The sequence below is a fragment of the Myxocyprinus asiaticus genome, chromosome 42 (assembly GCF_019703515.2).
Source record: "Myxocyprinus asiaticus isolate MX2 ecotype Aquarium Trade chromosome 42, UBuf_Myxa_2, whole genome shotgun sequence".
In the NCBI taxonomy this organism is placed as follows: Eukaryota; Metazoa; Chordata; class Actinopteri; order Cypriniformes; family Catostomidae; genus Myxocyprinus; species Myxocyprinus asiaticus.
The window spans coordinates 15,693,470-15,713,104 of record NC_059385.1 but is presented as its reverse complement, the minus strand read 5'-3'; the positions used below and the strand labels follow the sequence as shown (position 1 = coordinate 15,713,104).

The 19,635-nt window shown below is 38.9% G+C and overlaps 1 protein-coding gene and 1 long non-coding RNA gene across 2 annotated transcripts in view; both read left to right on the top strand.

Moving 5' to 3' along the window:
* Positions 1-2,441: 2,441 nt before the first annotated feature.
* Positions 2,442-4,745, top strand: LOC127432532 (uncharacterized). The gene is made up of 2 exons (XR_007895759.1): positions 2,442-2,664; positions 4,044-4,745. It is a non-coding gene; the product is annotated as an uncharacterized LOC127432532 (long non-coding RNA).
* A 1,533-nt stretch (positions 4,746-6,278) lies between these two features.
* Positions 6,279-19,635, top strand: part of LOC127432516 (EH domain-containing protein 1-like) — a 44,781-nt gene continuing 31,424 nt past the window's right edge. The window contains exon 1 of the mRNA XM_051683714.1: positions 6,279-7,055. Coding sequence (XP_051539674.1) covers positions 6,655-7,055 — 401 coding nt within the window. The 5' untranslated portion in view covers positions 6,279-6,654. The remainder of the gene's footprint in view (positions 7,056-19,635) is intronic.

The following is a 19,635-nucleotide window of genomic DNA, read 5'->3' as shown; positions in this document are numbered from 1 at the left end:
TGACAACAAGAACTGAACTCTGGTACAGGATTGAGAGGGTAGGAATCGTCGTTGATGACTGACGATTGAGGTGTAGAAGCGTGTCGATACAGTATATTAGGACAGCCTCAGAATTCCTGTACGGTTTGCATGCTTGTGGTTTAATTTTATGCGCTGTAATGAAATGGTAACCACTTTTAAGATTTCATTTCTTCTTGGTTTCTCCTTTGAACTGCCTAGAACATATTTTTTACCACAATTATTTTAGCAGTTTCCCAAATATACACTGGCGGCCAAATGTTTGGAATAATGTACAGATGTTGCTCTTATGGAAAGAAATTGGTACTTTTGTTCACCAAAGTGGCATTCAACAGATCACAATTAATAGTCAGGACATTAATAATGTGAAAAATTACTATTACAAGTTGAATTTTTTTTTCAGAACTTCTTAAATTACTTCAAAGTGTTCTCATCAAAAAATCCTCCATGTGCAGCAATAACAGCTTTGCAGATCCTTGACATTCTAGCTGTCAGTTTGTCCAGATACTCAGGTGACATTTCACCCCACGCTTCCTGTAGCACTTGCCACAGATGTGGCTGTCTTGTCAGACACTTCTCACGCACCTTACAGTTTAGCTGATCCCACAAAAGCTCAATGGGTTTAAGATCCATAACACTCTTTTCCAATTATCTGTTGTCCAATGTCTTTGTTTCTTTGCCCACTCTAACCTTTTCTTTTTGTTTTTCTGCTTCAAAAGTGTCTTTTTCTTTGCAATTCTTCCCATAAGGCCTGCACCCCTGAGTCTTCTCTTTACTGTTGTACATGAAACTGGTGTATAGCAGGTAGAATTCAATGAAGCTGTCAGCTGAGGACATGTGAGGCGTCTATATCTCAAACTAGAGACTCTGATGTATTTATCCTCTTGTTTAGTTGTACATCTGGTCTTTGATGACTGTAGTGTACACTTTTGTATGAAATCTTCAGTTTTTTGGCAATTTCAAGCATTGTATAGCCTTCATTCCTCAAAACAATAATTGATTGACGGTTTCTTTTTTGCCATTTTTGACCTAATATTGATCTTAAGACATGCCAGTCTGCTGCATACTGTGGCAACCCAAAAACAAACACAAAGACAATGTTAAGCTTCATTTAACGAACCAAATAGCTTTCAACTGTGTTTGATATAATGGCAAGTGATTTTCTAGTACCAGATTAGCAATTTAGCATGATTACTCAAGGATAAGGTGTTGGAGTGATGGCTGCTTGAAATGGGGCCTGTCTAGATTTTATAAAAAAAAAAAAAATCTTTTTTTTTTTTTTTTTTTTTTCAAATAGTGATGGTGCTGTTTTTTACATCAGTAATGTCCTGACTATACTTTGTGATCAGTTGAATGCCACTTTGGTGAATTAAAGTACCAATTTCCTTCTGAAACAGCTAAATCTGTACATTATTCCAAACTTTTGGCCACCAGTGTAGATCAAGTAAATGTTTAGATTGTGGCTTTAGAGGTGAACCAAATTAGACTCAAAACTTCTAATACATTTTCTCACAAAAAAGAACACAAAACTGATTTTAACCCTCCACACCCAGGCCTCCACCTACCCAAGGAACTTATTTAAATTTTGTGCATAGATGGATTATACTCTGGTGGTACATTAATTGACACCTCATTCTTGTGTTTGACAACCGAAATTCCTTCACACACTGTGTACTCCTGTGCTCTTTAACCTAACAATGGCAATAATTAACCCTCTCTCCTAAGCATTTTATTATCCTGCTATAAAGTCTTCTTTTTCATTCTTTGATCAATGTTTAGAGTCCATAGTCTATCTTTCTATTCTGACCATGCAGCATTACCTCAGTCTTTTGCTATTGTGCTATTACAAGTAATTAAGAGATTGTGGCCTAAATCTCAAGTGCACTGGTTTATTGCTCAAGCCTAGGCACAACTGTACATACAGTGAAGGTAAACAGCCTGTAAACAGAGCCATGTTGCAGAATTATGTCATCAACAAAATTCGAAATTCAAAATAGGTTTAGTCTGATGTGCAACAAACATGGTTAATCGATGAGACGACTTAGTAAAAATACTGTAATAAAGCTAAATTCAACCGAGGCTCCCTCTATTGGTTGCATGTGCTTATTGTAAACACTGACAAGAATCCTGATTTGGAGGCCTTTTTGGCCCAAAACATGTGTATACTCTGTTTAAAAAAATCTCATTGAAAGCTTCATTGATTTTAACTGTATGAAACAGATTAATATAACAGTTTTGCCATAGTTTGTGAGAGAGCACAAAATGGGGTCCTGAGCTATGTGTAAGTCTATAGGAGTCCAGGATGTTGGATTGAGGGGCAGGGCCATAATGTTAAATATTGACAGGGAGTATAATAATTAACTAAGCTTCAATTCCAGATCACTTTTAAACTGGCCTCTCACTGCCTGACATTGCACTGAAGACCGACTCACCCCTCTCACCATTTGGCTCTCTCTTTGTGCGGTCACTAACTTTGCTGTTTTCAGTTCCTTCTCATTTTTTTTATCTATATTTTTTTTTAGCTTTGCTTCTTGTCTTTCTGTAATGTCTATGTATTTGTATTCTCTTCTTTTGTTCTATGTATTCTCTTTCTTGGTTTTCTTCGAATTATCAGGCTCCAAAAAAACGGAAGGAAGGAGTATGCAGGTAAGCGACTCTTGAATGAAAATAAAATTATGGGTATTTGTGAGGAACCTGGGAGACATGTATTTTTTAAGAATTTGTATAAATGTTTGTATAAAACATCCAGCACTATATATATATATATATATATATATATATATATATATATATATATATATATATATATATATATATATATATATATATATATATAAATACAAAGAAAAATTTTTTATTGAAAGAAAAGCACATGTTATGCAGGTTCACATGAGCAGTGAGTCTCATGCAATGGGGCTGATGATTCCTGTAGAAAATTGCAATGCTAAGGTCTGATTGTTTGTGAAAGGCTAGATAAATATTCTAATGTAAATATACCTGCATGGTCTTATATGGTCAAAAGACCTAAAATAATTTTGATGGGATAATAAGTCTTACGTTGAAAGAACTTGTGCTAAGCCCTCGAGCATTAAAAATATTTTCCAAGAACACAACCATATAAATCAATGACAAAGCTTGTGAGTAAAGCAACACAACATTTTGTGGTAGAATATGTTATATATGTCACTATAGTTTAAATGCAAATAAATGGCAGCCAATCAAAGTTTGTAAAACAATCGCAAACTAATTTAGCATGCCATATTGATGGCTGTGATCAGAATGGGTTGGGTTCTTTTCTGCAGAGTAGATTTGATGAAATATATGTAAGTAGGCTATTGCTCAGTGTCTCAAAGTATGAAAGTATGGCATTTGGGAATTGTGATAAAAATGAACCACCTACATGAGTTCATGCCATTGATTTTCTCTCACCCTACACAAAAGTTGTATATGGCGCTGGGATGGGAAAGGTAATGGTGAATTCACAAGATGATAACAGGAGCAGATAACATAGACTGACTCATCCAATGTGTGCCTGCTGTAATTACTTTATTATGCTGTTTTTCCAAAGGTAGCAAGCATCAGGGAGGTTTACAGCAAGTCAAAGTCTAACATTTTATATAAATTAAGAAACTAAAAGGAGAGAAAGAGCATGATAGAGAAAGTGGGATGGGTATAACTCTTGACTAAAGTGAAAAAAGGAAGTGATATGTTCCACATTAAGACTTAGGCACATTAATTATTGAGAGGCGCACCCTTTTGTCTTTTAGCCTAGATACATATTGTGCTGAGCACCCTCGGGTTGACTGCTGTCATAAAATTGCTGTTATCAAGATCAGTCTTAGCACTTTGGACGTGCTGTTGGCTAATGATGGAGTCTATGGCATGTCATAAAGATGAAAAAGAAATAAGAGGTCAAAGTCATGAGCCATCAGAGGAGCTTTCATGTGTCCTTAATGGGTGTCATTAACCCATGTCCGAATCGTGATTTAACCTCTCTAACTCTGTTTTTTATACTTTCATTTCAGGTGACATCACTGCTCCTTTTTTAAAAAGGCTTGGCGACTGGAGTCTTAATGTAGTATCGAATCAGTGTGACATTTGTGTGAGAGTGAATGCAATTCCTTCTGTTGTCCAAAGGGGTGTACTTTTAAAGACTTGGTGCTGACTGGTTGTAACAGCAACTCCATGTGGAAGGATTGTGTCTTCCAGTGGAGCTGCTGTTGCGTGCAGATAGTCACCTTCAACTGCCTGAGCTACACAGGAAATGTTTTCCTTGAAATGCATGAGTAATATATGCTGCTAACTAAACTAAGATCAGATATGTAAAAAAACAAAAACAAACAAACAAACAACAACAACAACAACAACAACAAAAAGATTTAAGTCAAAACTTGTATTTAAGCTAATAACCAATAGTTTTCATATACAACTAGAGAGTATGTTTAACCCAGTGTCTAGGAAGTAGGGTGATGACCTATGAATTGACAGCCAGTGTTTGCAGTCCAGCTGCCTGTCAGTTCTGTAGGCCACTGTCCTGTTTGCCCTGCTAAACACACACTGATTTGTACAGCATAAAATGAATGCAGAATGCCATAAAACAGACTTGTATAAATGAACTATGCAGTTAGGCTAAAGAATTGTAAAAACATCATAATGCAATGTTCATGTTTTTATTCTAATGTAACTATTAAAACTAATTCAGTTGCATTAAATTATTTTAAAATCAAGTTTTCTCTGATTTTTTTACTATTAAATAAATGTGACTTTTCTCAGCATATGTAATTATGTCATAATGTACCTCAGGTTGTCACTTTTTAAATTCTTTTTTTTTTTTTTACTTTCTTTTCATACTTAAAATTAGGTCATAAAATCAGTATCATATATTGTTATGATTTAGTCCGAGTAAGCAGGAGTCATTGGAAAGATGAAAGGCAACTAACATGCCAAATCACTTCAGTGCACACAGCATTCCACTTGAACTACCTACTATCTGAATCCAAAGCCAGGGACTCTCCTGCAAATGTCAAAGTGGTTTCACTTTCAATTTTGTTTTGCTTTCGGTTATTACCCCCCCACATTAAAATAAGTCCAGGATTTACAGGAATAGTTCTAAGGTTACAGAAATAAGATGAAATAAGCATACAGCCACTGAAACTGGTTTTGAATGTCAGATAAACCGACAAGTTGAGACACACCAACTGTGCCACTCTGCAGTTATGTAAATGCAAAAATAACCTATTAATGGATTTCATGATATAATGGAAATTATACTACAAGACAGTAGTTTATAAGTCTGTATGGACTATGCCACTTGTTTCTATGCATTGTTCCCTTTGCCCCTCTCCAAGAACACAAAGCATTGGGAACTTCCCAGAAACCACAAGGAATTCTACAAGACTCTTTTCAATAATCTAACTTTCATTTTCACTCTAAGATATAAAGAAGCCTGTTCTCAGCAAGCTTTTTGTTGGTTCGTTTACTGTAAGTCTTAAACAAAGGATTTTCACATATGTTTGATCAGTTTCACATTGAAATAACATTAAAGAGCCTCTTTGCTGGACAAAGAGGGCGATGAATGTCATTTTTCAGACACTATGACAGTGTCAGACTTGGCACAGATTCAGACCAACAACTGCCATCCTCCTGGAACTCCAAGACAAATATAGCAGTCAGTGACATGCAAAAGAAAAACCCTACTTCACAAGACAGGATTGTGGCTGTACTTGTCATGTGAAGTTCATACCATACCTCTGACATTGATTTAACATATTTAAATCACTATTATATTATATTATATTATATTGTATTATTTTATTTTATAATATATTATATGATTTTATATTATATTATATTATTTTATATTATATTATATTGCAGTACATTACTTTACAGTATATTCTATTATATTATATATTCAATATTTAGAATTTTATTGCATCTGAATTACCCATTAATATATTCTTTTTTAAAATAAAGTGCAAGTGCAAGATATTTGACAGTTCAATGATTCAGGAATAGTTCTTACACATTATAAGATAGCACACAGGTTGTATAAAGATCAAATATTTTGTTTCTGTTAAAATAAAATAAAATACAATAAAACAAGTTCCTTTCGTCGATAAGCCTTTCTTCTAATGAGAAGTGAACATGAGCTGTTTTACTGAACTCCAATTTGGAGAGGGTGGTGGTGGCTCTTATTCTGGAATCTCTCTTTAATTCCGGTCCAAAGTGATATATTAAAACTGTTGAGGGGAGCGCGAGCTCATACTTTAACGCGCAGAGGGCTCGTGCTGTTGGATTCACGAGAGCAACTGTGCGATGCGCGCGGACTCTCCAGTGGATTTAAAACGCGGTCTCGTGCGACGTCTTTACTGACGAGTCAGTAAACTTCAGTCTGAGTTACGAAAAAGTCAAAGTCTGCTGCAAATAAACAAATAAGAAGAAAACAGTTAGTTGAACAGCTGAAAGCTCGAGACCAACCCACCACGCTGGCAGTCTGCTGTGCCTCAAACGGGACTGCTCATTCATCCGAACTGCTTGATTAAACTGTCAAGAAAACAGCAAAGAACTTGTAAACCACAGTGTAAGTGTTTCTTTTCCACTTAGATAAGAAGTTTTGTCTTCACCTTTTGCAACATGTTCAGCTGGGCGATCAAGGACGGGAAGAAAAAGGATCCCGAACTGTTTCAGACAGTGTCGGACGGGTTGAAGCGGTTGTACAGGAAAAAATTATTTCCATTGGAAGACACGTACAGCTTCCATGATTTCCACTCTCCGGCTCTGGAGGACGCCGATTTCGACAACAAACCCATGGTACTGTTAGTGGGCCAGTATTCCACGGGGAAAACCACTTTTATTCGGCATCTCATGGAGCAAGACTTCCCCGGAATGCGCATAGGCCCCGAACCGACCACCGACTCGTTCATTGCGGTCATGCACGGGGACCAGGAGGGGATCATCCCGGGCAACGCTTTAGTGGTTGACCCCAAGAAACCTTTCCGAAAACTTAACGCCTTTGGAAACGCCTTTCTAAACAGGTGAGATCCCATGTCGTTCATTTGTTCAGCTTATTTGTGCTTTTATGCTCATTGCACTTTTGCGCTCATTGCACTTTTGCATGACCCCAAAAAAATGTCTAACACTTCTGAAAAAGTTAAAGCGTTACTGCAATGTTGCCTTTGTTTTATCTAGGGTTGAATCTGTTCGGGGTGTGTTTTCCTGCATTAAGTCTGTGCAGAGGTTGTGGAGTTTTGTGCTGTAAATGCACTCTTAAGAATTACTTATTCAGATGAAATGAGAACCATTGTTGGACTTCAAGAACTGGCCATTAGGATGAGAAAGTTCATGTTGTGTAACTGTGTTTGATATTGAACTTATTGCACTCTTTTGCTCTCTTGCCAGCTGGTACTCGTTTTGCAAAAAGGGTTGATCTTTGATACTGTTAAAACGGACTTAACTGATTCACACCTAATGATCAGACCATTGATTGCTTATTGATTTTAAATAGGTTAATTTGTATTACATTATAGTCCTGCTTTTGACCACTTACAGTACTGTAATACAGCTTTTAAATGTTGTTGTTGAACATGCACTTAGACAGTCTAGTCTACAGCAAATCACAAGCTGTCTAATCCATCAGTTTATGAAGACTGTGATGTGCTGCCTGTCTTTTATTGTAACCCTGACAAACCTTTATGCTTTGAAATGTAGTTAGTCTCACACCCAGAAATGGACTTGAGGTTTTTAAACCTAAAGATTTTACCTTCTGTATGCAATGCCAGCAGTAAAACGTAAAAACATTGTCATACAAAGAGGTTCATTGTGGTAAATGAGTTGTTTTGAAACTATTGAAGATGTTAACTTCTCGAGAGGACACCACGTCATCCGTTTACCAGATTTTCGATGCTTATTGCTCATTAGTCTTTGATTACCCTTTCGGAGATGGATGTCAGCTGACACTGGTTTTGACAGCTGCTGAGGCCTTTAAGGGTCTTTTCAACAAGCTCTTGGGGAATGGGGCCCACCATAAGGAATTGCAAGAAGAAAGATGAGTTTACAGTAGCGTATCAGTTCAGTTCACAATTGCCTTTTCAACATGTCACATATGTCCTCTATGTTTGTAGTTTGAATACCAAGATGATTGTGCCTTCTCTCAGGAACTAGCCTACTACTACTCCTACACAATTAATTGGTCTTGTGCATGTTGTAGCTCTGAGGCCCTGTATAGGTCTTCTCCAATAGAGCAGAGGTTTACAAAACGCTCGGCAGAACTGAGCCCCATGCTGGTCAATGCTTGAATGAGAACTTGAAGGATCTTTTGCACAGATCATATTTACTCCCCAACATGTCTGGGCTGGTAGAACCAAGTGCTTTAGTCAAAGAAAATGTCCTTTAAAAAATCTTGGTTTTCCAATCACCTTGACAATGCAATTCGACTCGAATTCGAATGCAAGGTCAAATCAAGGTTTCATAGAGAGCGAGCTCAGCATTTTTTAAAATGCAGTCATGGATTGATCAGAGATCCTTCGTCTTTATGTTGTATCCTACTTCCTAAAAACAAGATTTGGGGATTTTGGCACCTTTATTTTGACTGTGTGACTTTTTTTGGAGGTAGCTCAGCAAAATGTGGAAAAAGATTGATTCGGCAAAGAATTCCACGTTGCTTGCACAGATAATCTGGGAAACTGACTCTGCAGTTTCTTGGCCTTCTTTCGTATGGGTTTGCACTCTGAAGTGTCCCCTGTTTGCAAATCTGCTCAGTTCTCTGACCCCAGATTCCTTTGTATTATGGTGCATATTGCTTATCAAGCATAATGAAAGTTCTCTCCCAGCGATTTCCCTTTGACCTTGTTGGAGAGGTTAAAGGGAAGCTTGAAGATGATTGGCAAAGTATTCAAGGATATAATAAAGTTTCCACTAGTGTGTGTATACCTTGTGACCACTTTAGCTGTAGATTCTTAGTACACATTAACCACTGACTTGTTCCAGTAGTTCACACACTGATGCCCCAATGCGCCATACTGTCGTTGGCACTTTTCCATCTACTCTTATGCACCTGCATTTGTTATGTTCTAATGGCTAATAATTGAGTTTGGAATTGTGAAACATGTAGTATGACAGTGCCAAGAGAAAAACTGAAATGTTTCTGTCTCCAAACTGTCACAGTGATGGTAATAAGCCCTGTATGGTATTTTAACCACTACTTGGCTGAAGATTAATATACAGTTATCACTGTTGTTGTTGGTTCATTGTGCTGTTATGCAACATGCACCATTACAGCATATTTTGAGTTCTCTGCACTCTTAAGGAGTCAATCAATCAAAAATGAAAATATAAAGTCCCGGAAGCTGCTGAAAGTTCTAAAAAATTTTGAATAAACTACACACAAGGAAAATGACACTGATTGACTTGGGCCTTGACTAAAACTCATGCTGAATTTAACATAATTCTTATAAACACCACAACCTTGTTTGGAGTTGAAGGAAGCATCAACTGCATGTTGGTGAAGATGGCAAGGTGTATATTTGTCTGTTTTCAGCAGATGGAAAAATATTTTTCATAACTCATAGTCGCCCTGGGGACCAGTCTTGCCATGCTATGTTATTTATATCAATGCAAGTTAATTAGTCAATCCTTTATCCATTACTAGATGTGTTTGGATGGACGGAGTTCTACAAATCTGTTTTGTGTAGATTTCAGTGTCGGACTGCATTTCTCCTTGTTTTAGCTTTAAGATACGCAACTGACAGCCGCTGCACGTGAGCCATAGCTACATCTGTATCACAACTTTATGACCAAACCGTCAGACTTTTTCTGCATTTTCTATGCAGATTTGGTAGATTTGGAATATCTGTGGAATTCTGCAGAATAGATTTGAGCATTGTAAATTTAAGTGAAGCAGAGAGTACTACTGGTTTGTTCTTATAGATGGTTAAAAACTTTAGCAGATTATCCAGAATGTTTAGAAATTGAGCATGCAATGAATGGGGGACATTTAGAACTTTGTGAATGATGGCCGCTCTTAATTCAAAAGAAATCTACCGAGCTTTCTGCAGAGTTTCAGCATATGCTCTTTACACTTAATAAATTATACGAGATGACGAAAAGTAAGATATTGTATGACTTGGTTTTGTACAAACAGGAATTATTTTTATTTCCATATTAAAGACCAACCAACCAACTAAAAGTATTTCAAATCAATATAATACACACACAAAATGAGTCTCCTATCTAACACATTGTATTCTAAGATTGGCAACATCTGTAAACAGATATGGTTACTCTCAGGGACTAAAAACGGTTCAAGAAAAGAAAACTGAAAACGAGCAAAAGTTTTTGTTGAATGTAAATTAATTAATTGTTTTTTTTTTTTTTTTTTTTTTAATGAAGCTAAGGTTTTATCACAGTACATTTTTGGAATTACACCACTTTCAGTTGGCCAAAAAATTAGGCTTCTCTGTTTTTAGTTTTCAATACCACAGCAAAAAATATGCTAATATTGTAATGTGATAATTAACATACTACTTAAGCCCTATTTAAAGTTAAATTTCAATATAAATTAAAAGAAATGGATGTTCCTTCAAATGTTTCTCAATGAGGTAAGCATTGCTCAAGTGTTTTTGGGCCCTACTGAAATCTGTTCTATTTTTTCCCCGAATACCCCCCCTCCATGTTTTAAAGTTTATTTAATTTCATCATCAATATGGTGTCTTTATCAAATTAATTCTTAAAACTTTTGACAAGTGAAAATGGAACATTTAGACTACTACTAGTAGGTACATTATGCTAGGATGTGAAATTAGCTTTGTGATAAATTTGCATCAAACATGAAGTGAACATTTCATCTCTGTAGTATGTTTGTTGTGCCTTTTTATGGCGGCAAATCAGTGCGCACGCGCGATAGATTGAAGCCACGTGAGGAAACGGGTAGAACTCGTGCACGCATTTTAAACCCTTGTGCGCATTATTGACACTCACGCGCGGTAGTTTATTGCTGTGTGAGGAAACAGGAAGAACCTGCGTGCACGTTTTACACCCTTGTGTGCACAAAATCTCCTGTGCATGCAATACAACCTCTCGTGCGCTAGGAAACCTCTGCCGCACGAGCAAGATCATTCTTCTGCCTTTGCTTGTGCCAACATCTTTTAATTTTGTTAGTTGTGGGGCGGGCTCTTAGTGTGTTGTGTGTAACCTCAAATTTCATTGGTTATTCCCCTTTCCCCTAAATTAGTTGCGATTGGCTTCCTTTTACTATGAAGAACCATAACAAACTCACCTGTTCTTCGTGAGAGACATGGCTTCATCAAGGGACCCTCTGCATGTGAGTCATTATTACTTTTTTTGTTGCAATTTTGTTTTACATTTAATAGGGCTGAATTCATACTATATAATGTTTATCTTTGCCAGACACTTTAAACTACCAGTTTACTAGCTAGCTGTTGCATTCTTGTGATGTTAGGTAGAACTACATAGAACAATTTGTCATTTATTAATGGTAGTACTCCAGAAATAAGACTCCAGTAAGTGTCAAATCGAGAAAGTAGATTCAGCAGGATGGCTGATCAACAAAGGAGGTGTGTGTAGAGAACATAGACTGCTGGTTATTCAACATTTTAACATTATAAGATTTGTATGGTCATCTGCTTGATCCGGTCATAAAACACTGAGTGGGCCAAATATCTTCCAAAAATATTCAAGAGATCTGCAATTACTCAGGTCAAGTGCCTTGGAATAAAGCTCTGGCATTACTTCACCATCTTTATCTAGCATCATGGCATACTGTGAGAAGGCCACAGACATTGGAATAATATATTTTATATATGTTATTTTCAACATGTTATTTTCATGGGAAAAACTAAGATTAAAAATAAAAACATTATAAAAAAAATGTGAAATTGAATTTTTTGGTGCAGTATACTACAGCTATTAATAACAGTTTAGGCACAATTCAGGCCTAAAAGCATAGCTGTGGGTGAAGTGTACAAGGGATGGAAAGTATATAAAACACAATCAACCATGCATAATGACAAGATGGCAATATCTAGGCTGATAACAATAAACAAAACAAAAAAATGCTTTCTTTAAAATTATGTTGCACACATTTATATGTACAAGTAATTTACTTTTTTTTATCTAAAGTGACATACATTACGCAAATTAAAGATAGTCCCCTAATAGCAACTTCGAAATCAGTGGTTTAAAGTCACCAGTGTAGACGCATACACTTTGCAACATCCTGTTAATAAGGCTATAATTTATTTTCCTGGGCTCACAACTTTTCAATTAATTATAAAGTGTCTTACAACTGCAATGACAAAAGTCAGATTGTAAATAAATAAATGGCAGTTCTTGAAGTTCTATATAGTAACATCACAAGAATGCAACAGCTAGCTAGTAACCTACCTGTTTTTAAAGTGTCTTCCAAAGATACACAGTACTTTAAAACATTAAATCAGCCCTGTTATTATATGAAGAATTAGCAACAAAAAAAGTAATAATGACTAACATGAAGAGGGTCACTTGATAAAGCCATGTCTCTCATGAAGTACAGGCGAGTTTATGGTTCTTTGTAGTAACGGAGCCAATCACAACTGACTTCCGGAAAAAGATAATAACCAATGATAATTTGAGGTTACAAACAAAACATCAAGAGCCTGCCTCACATCTGACAAAATTAAAAGGTGTTTGCACGAGCAAAGGCAGAAGAATTACCTTGCTCGCACGGCAGGTTTCCTCGCACACGAAAGGTTGTATGGATTATTGGCATTGAATTGCCATCATAGGTCTGATCTATGGAGTTATTTGTGCCACAATTCTAGGCGTTCTAGCTAGCCTTGAGTGACGCAATCACGCTTTAAGTGATGTGCGTAATTTGAGATCTTGCTGATGAGTCGGCTACCACGGCCACATCACAACTGAGAAAGAGATCCTTATGGATTTACAAACACGAGAAGTTCTGCATGACCGTGTGATTGCTTAATTTATTAAACAGGAAAGGAGGACTGATTTAAACTTCTAGCAAATTGGTAAGTGCTTTTTGCATTGCTATAGCAACATCAGGAGTTTAAGTGTAAATTATTCTGCTTGAGCATTCAGTGTCCGATCAAGTTTTGAAAAGTAGTGCTGCGTTCCATTCAACTCGGAAAGTCGGATTTTACAACTTCCTACTAGGAAAAGTGCAATGGAATGCAAGTCAGAATTACAGCTTGTAGGCTCGTGCAGAAATTCTCAACTCTGATTTCGTCGAGATGCAGGTGCATGATGTCACACAAACATGTCGACACTCAGGGAGATATACAAAGTAAGTGATAAACATTCACTTTATTAAGTAATATCGATAAATGAGTTTGTTTCCACATTACATGACATTAAAGCTTGTTTAACAAACGCCTGCAGAAACGAGTGTATAAAACATTATCTCTTTTGATAATCGTACACCTGAAGCACAAATGCTAGCGCTGCAGCATTGTTTATCAGTTGGGTTGCTAGGAGACATCTCTAATGACAGTCAAACCCCTGCTAAGCTAACGGAAGCGTTACAGTTTTGTTTCCTTAAACGTCATCTTCCGAATATCGGGGAATGGAATGCATTTATGGTCGGAGATATCAAGTAGGAATATCCCTCATCCAACTTGAATGGAACGCAGCATAACAATGTACCCTGATGAAACGAAATTTATTGCAAGCAACATTTAAATCGCAAATAATTTTAGATTTTTCCAGGCATTATAGACCTCCTTGGTAGATTCATATGAAAAATTATGATTTTTGCATGTCTGTTTGGGAGACTTTAAAAGTTGGTGAAGGAGGGAACAAAACAAATTTATTCACACACGTGATGTTTTTTCCCGGACAACGAAATACCCGACCAGTAGAGAATGCACAGATGAAGTAGGTTAGTTTCCAATGAGATGTTGCCCTTCACAACTGTTGTAAAGCCATCTTAATTTTTCATTGCACTTAATTTTTTTCCAGTTTCATTTGAATTTTTAGTTAAAATAAATAAAAATTGTTTTATTGTGTAGGCTTAACCCTAACCCTGCTTAACAAAAATTACCTCATAGTACCACCTAGCGTCCAACCAGCAGTTCGTCGGTTTCCTGTGGAGTTTTTCTGCGACCAACCAATCAAAACTTGGTCGACCAAGACTCTTCTCATCAACTAACATTTGGTCGACTATTAGAGGGCAGCCATACTCTGTATACATGGTGTATTATTAGTGCCGGCAGCCAGTATATGAATGTGTATATGAAATATGATGCATCACTCAGGAGGAATAAACGATTGACTACAGGAAGAGCTACATGACCTCGGGCTGATACACGAACCAGGCCCTGGGACCGCGGTATTGCCTGATGCTGGCCGGGATAGAGGGTGCCGAAAACGGTGTGCCAGGCAGCGGAAGCGTGGTGAGCCGGTGTCCGTGCTAGGCTAAAGGCTAACCCTAGCCGCCCGGATCTACCATCCATTCTCCTCTCCAATTTTTGCTCCCACGACAATAAAATGGACTAATTTTAACTACAGTTAACTACCCAGCGTGAAGTCAGAGACTGCTGTGTTCTCGTTTTTACGGAAACATGGCTCAACGACAGCACTCCGGACGCAGCCATTCAGCTAGCTGGGCTAACCTCACATCATGCCGACAGGATAGCAGCACTGTCTGGGAAGACTTGTGGCGGTGGTCTGTGCATTTAAACTAACAATGAATGGTGCAGGAATGCTGTTGTGGTCTCAAGCTAGGAGTTTATAACTGAAGTCTGCTGGCCATACTACCTACCCAGAGAGTTTATTACCATGCTCGTTGTTGAGATGTACATTCCACCTGGCACTAACGCAAGGGAAGCGCTAAGTGAACTCTACGGGGCTATCAGTAACTTACAGACAGTGCACACTGACAGATTTTTCATTGTCGCCGGGGACTTTAACCACGCAAAGCTGAAATCAGTGCTGCCAAAATTCCACCAGCATGTTGATTTCGCAACCCGTGGTACAAACAATTTAGACCTTGTTTACACAAACGTGCCAAACCGGTTCTGAAACAGGTGAGAACCTGGTTTGAGGGAGCCAACTCATCACTTCAGGACTGTTTTGAACACACAGACTGGAAAATGTTCAGAGAAGCTGCTACAAACCACAGCACCACAGACTTGGAGGAATACACAGCATCAGTGACTGGCTACATCAGCAAGTGCATAGATGATGTGACTTCCTTCAAGACCATCACCACACGTGCAAACCAGAAACCGTGGATGACTGCTGAAGTGCACTCACTGCTGAAAACCCGAGACATTGCCTTCGGGTCTGTGATAAGGTAGCCCTCTGAACAGCAAGGGCCAATCTGTCCTGGGCTATCAAAGAGGTGAAGCGCAACTATGCAAAAAGAATCCACGGTCACTTCCTAAACACCAAGGACACAAAGCGCATGTGGCAAGGCATTCAGGCCATCACAGACTACAAAGCTACACCACTTGTCTGTGATGGTGACACCTCGCTCCCAGAAGCAGTGAACAATTTCTATCTACGGTTCGAAGCACAGAACAACATGCCAGTGGGTAAGACCACCCCAGCTCCCACCAACCAAGTACTTTGTCTGTCTGCAGTAGATGTCAGGAAGACTCTGTCCAGAGTTAACCCACGGAAAGCTGCAGGTCCTGACAACATACCTGGCCAAGTGCTCAGGGAATGTGCTGATCAGCTTGCAGATGATCTTACAGACATCTTCAACATTTCCCTGAGCCAAGCAGTTGTCCCTGTGTGCTTCAAGACGACCACCATCATCCCTGTGCTGAAGAAATCATCTGTGTCCTGCCTGAATGACTACCGGCCCATTGTACTCGCACCTATCATCATGAAGTGCTTTAAGTGGCTAGTCATGAAACACATAAAGAGCAGTCTTCCCACCACACTGGACCCATTTCAGTACGCCTACCATCCCAACCGCTCAACAGAGGACATCATATCTGCTACCATCCACCTTTCTCTGACCTATCTGTACAAAAAGGACAACTACGTAAAGATGCGGTTCATAGATTTCAGTTCAGAATTCAACACAATCATCCCACAACAACTGATAACAAAGCTGAACCTGCTGGGTCTGACCACATCCCTCTGCAACTGGATTCTGGACTTTTTGACTGGGAGAGCCCAGTCCATCAGGATCGGCAACATCACCTCCAGCACCACCACACTGAACACTGGCGCTCCCCAGGGCTGTGTGCTCAGTCCACTGCTGCTTACCCTGCTGACTCATGACTGTTCTGCAAAGTACAGTTCAAATCGCATCCTCAAGTTTGCTGATGACACTACAGTTGTGGGCCTCATCAGCAACAATGATGAGTCAGTGTACAGAGAGGAGGTGAACCAGCTCGCAGAATGGTGTAGAGACAACAATCTATCTCTTAATGTTGATGAGACTAAAGAGATGATTGTTGACTTCAGGAGGACCCAAGCAGACCACTCACCACTGCACATCAATGGAACAACTGCGGAGAGAGTCAAAAGCTCCAAGTTTCTTGGTGTGTATATGACAGAGGACCTCTCCTGGACTCTCAACACCACCTGCATAGCCAAGAAGGCCCAGCAGCACCTCCACTTCCTGGGGGAAGGCTGAAGAGAGCCAAATTCCCCCCTCCTATCCTCATCACCTTCTACAGAGGGACGAAAGAGTGTCCTGACCAGCTGTCTCACCATGTGGTATGGGAACTGCACAGCCTCCGACCGCAAGACCCTACAGCGAATTGTGAGAACAGCTGAAAAGATCATTGGAGTCTCTCTACCCACCATCAACACCACATACAACAACCGCTGCTTCTGCAAAGCCACCAGTATTGCGGATGACCCATCTCACCCCTCTCATGGACTCTTCACCTCCTGCTATCTGGCAGAAGGTGCAGGAGCATTCATGGCACCACCAAAAGATTCCGCAACAGTTTCTTCCCTGAGGCAGTCAGATTACTCAACACCCTGCTGCCTCCCAATGCTCACCTGTCCTAGTCTAACACCTAACCCAATATGACTCGAAAACATTGCACACCTGCACTTTACAAAGCTGCATCAGTCACTAATTTTTATGAAACTCATTTATGCTATACTTTTGCTATACCTAAATATACATATAATTATGCTATACTTATTGCTGCTACACTACAAAATAGTTTACAGTCTACAGCTCATTTTCTGTGTATTTATTGCCCTGTGTATGTATTGTCCTGTGTATCTATTGTTCTGTTCTGTGTATTTATTGTCTTGCACTCTGTTGTGTATTGCACTTTATGTAGTCTTGCGTACTGTTCTGTGTTGCACAATGGTCCTGGAGTAACGACATTTTGTTCCAATGTATATAAGCTATATAGAGGACTGACAATAAAAACCCACTTGACTGCGAGTGCAGCGGTGGTTTGTGTGTTATGAATGTGCGAGCTTGTGCTTTTCCACATCTCATTCACAGACGCTTGCTACAGCACTCGTCTGTGACAGTTCCACTGTATAACTTATTAAATGTGACATTTTAGGATGTGCTTGGACTTTTTTTATATTAACATTTTATTGATAAAAAACAGGATTGAAGAAACTGAACATACACACACAATCAAATTATAACAAATTATATGTCCCTCCCCCTGAACATCCCCCTCCCCCCTCACACTATAAACATCTAGTGGTCCAACGCAAAATGAAAGTATACACACATGCAAATACAAAAAAAAAAAAAAAACAGACAAGAGGAAGCTTGGACTTTTTCATCACAATGCTGTGATGTAAGTAACGATGTGCTATTTCCCACATTCTGTTTATTTCATGAAGTAATAAGCCAAAGCGATAGCCCCATGTAACATACATACATGTTTTTGTCACTTTTTGTTTATTGCCTCATGAAACAAACTGATACAAACTGATGGGAAATGCCATCATTACTTACAGCAGATGACTAAAACCAGCCCCAAAACAACTTGAAGTCAGCATGAAATGAAAATTCACACTATTTTCTAGATGCATGTTATTTTGTAATTAACATTTTTTTATTGATTAAAAGAAAAAACACAACAGAGAAAAACAACATATACACACCGAATCAACATTTAACTTTTAACCCTCATTAACATCCCTCCCCGAACACCCCTGTGGTCACATAATACACACACACACACATAAAATATAAAAAAATAAATAAAATATATAATAAACATGCATAATTAAACGTCTCCCTCCTCATCCCTTCCCCTAGAGTCCTCCAAAACTGCCAAATACCTACCCCACTTCCTGAAAAATAAGTCCTCCAGCCCTCCATCTATCGTCTTCTCATAAGCTGCCACCCTCCCCATCTCCGCATACCACTCCGGAAATGGTAGCGCTCCGTCTGACTTCCATCCTCTTAAAATAATTTGTCTGCCAATCATCACAGCAGTCAGAACCCAATTTTTTTTTTTATATTTGTCCCCCGAATTTATAACTTCCCCATCGCCCAAAATGCAGAGTCCGGGGCAAAGTAAAATTTGAGTGCCCAGAATGTCACGCAAATAATTCTGAATCTTTAACCAAAAATCTTGGATCTCAATGCATCCCCAAAAAACATGGGCCACGTCTCCAACGTCTGATTGGCATCGCCAGCAGGTGGGTGTGTCTTCAAGACCAAGCCTATATAATCCAGAGGGGGTCCAACAAAATCTTTGTAAAATCTTAAATTGCATAAGGCGAACCCCTGCATCTCCAGATGCAGACCCGACATTTCCCAGAATCCCAGTCCACACTCCATCCTCCAATACCAAACCCAAATCTTTCTCCCCTAATCTCTTGATAGAAGTTAAAGCTCCATCCTCCATACTCTGAATTAACAGGTAGTACACTGATGCCTCATGACCTTTTCCAAAAGCCGCAATCACCTTTCCCAAATCATCTGCCTCCTTAGAGGGTGTGTGCTACTCCCAAAAATAGTACAAAGCAGGTGGCACAATTGTAAATACCTATAAAACTGGTCTGGGGATCCCAAAATGTTGGACCAAGTTTTCAAATGATCTCAACACTCCACCTTCATATAGGTCACCGAGTGTAAGCCATTACTGGACAGTGCTTCGGATTTAGACAAAATAACTTTGTATCCTGAGAACTTGGAAAAGGAATGAATAATGCTGTGGAGGCAAGGCATAGATCTAGTTGGTTCAGAGACAAATAATAAAATATAATCTGCGTAAAGCAGAAGCTTATGCGCCACACCTCCCGCCACTACCCCTGGAAAATCATCCTCCCCCCTTATCGCGGCTGCTAATGGTTCCATGGCAAGACAGAACAATAAAGGGGAAAGAGGGCAGCCCTGTCGAGTGCCCCTATCCAGAGTAAAATAATCTGAAATTAATCCATTTGTTTGTACCGCTGCTACAGGGTGTCTATAAAGTAACTTAATCCAACCAATAAATGTACTCCCGAACCCATACATTTCCAAAATCTTAAAGATATCCCATTCTACCATATCAAACGCCTTTTCGGCATCAAGTGAGATGGCAGCGACCGGAGATTGATCATTTGCTACTGACCACATGATATTGATGAGACGCCTGATGTTATCAGAAGAGCTACGGCCCCGAATAAATCCAACCTGATCTATATGTAGAAGAGATGTCATAA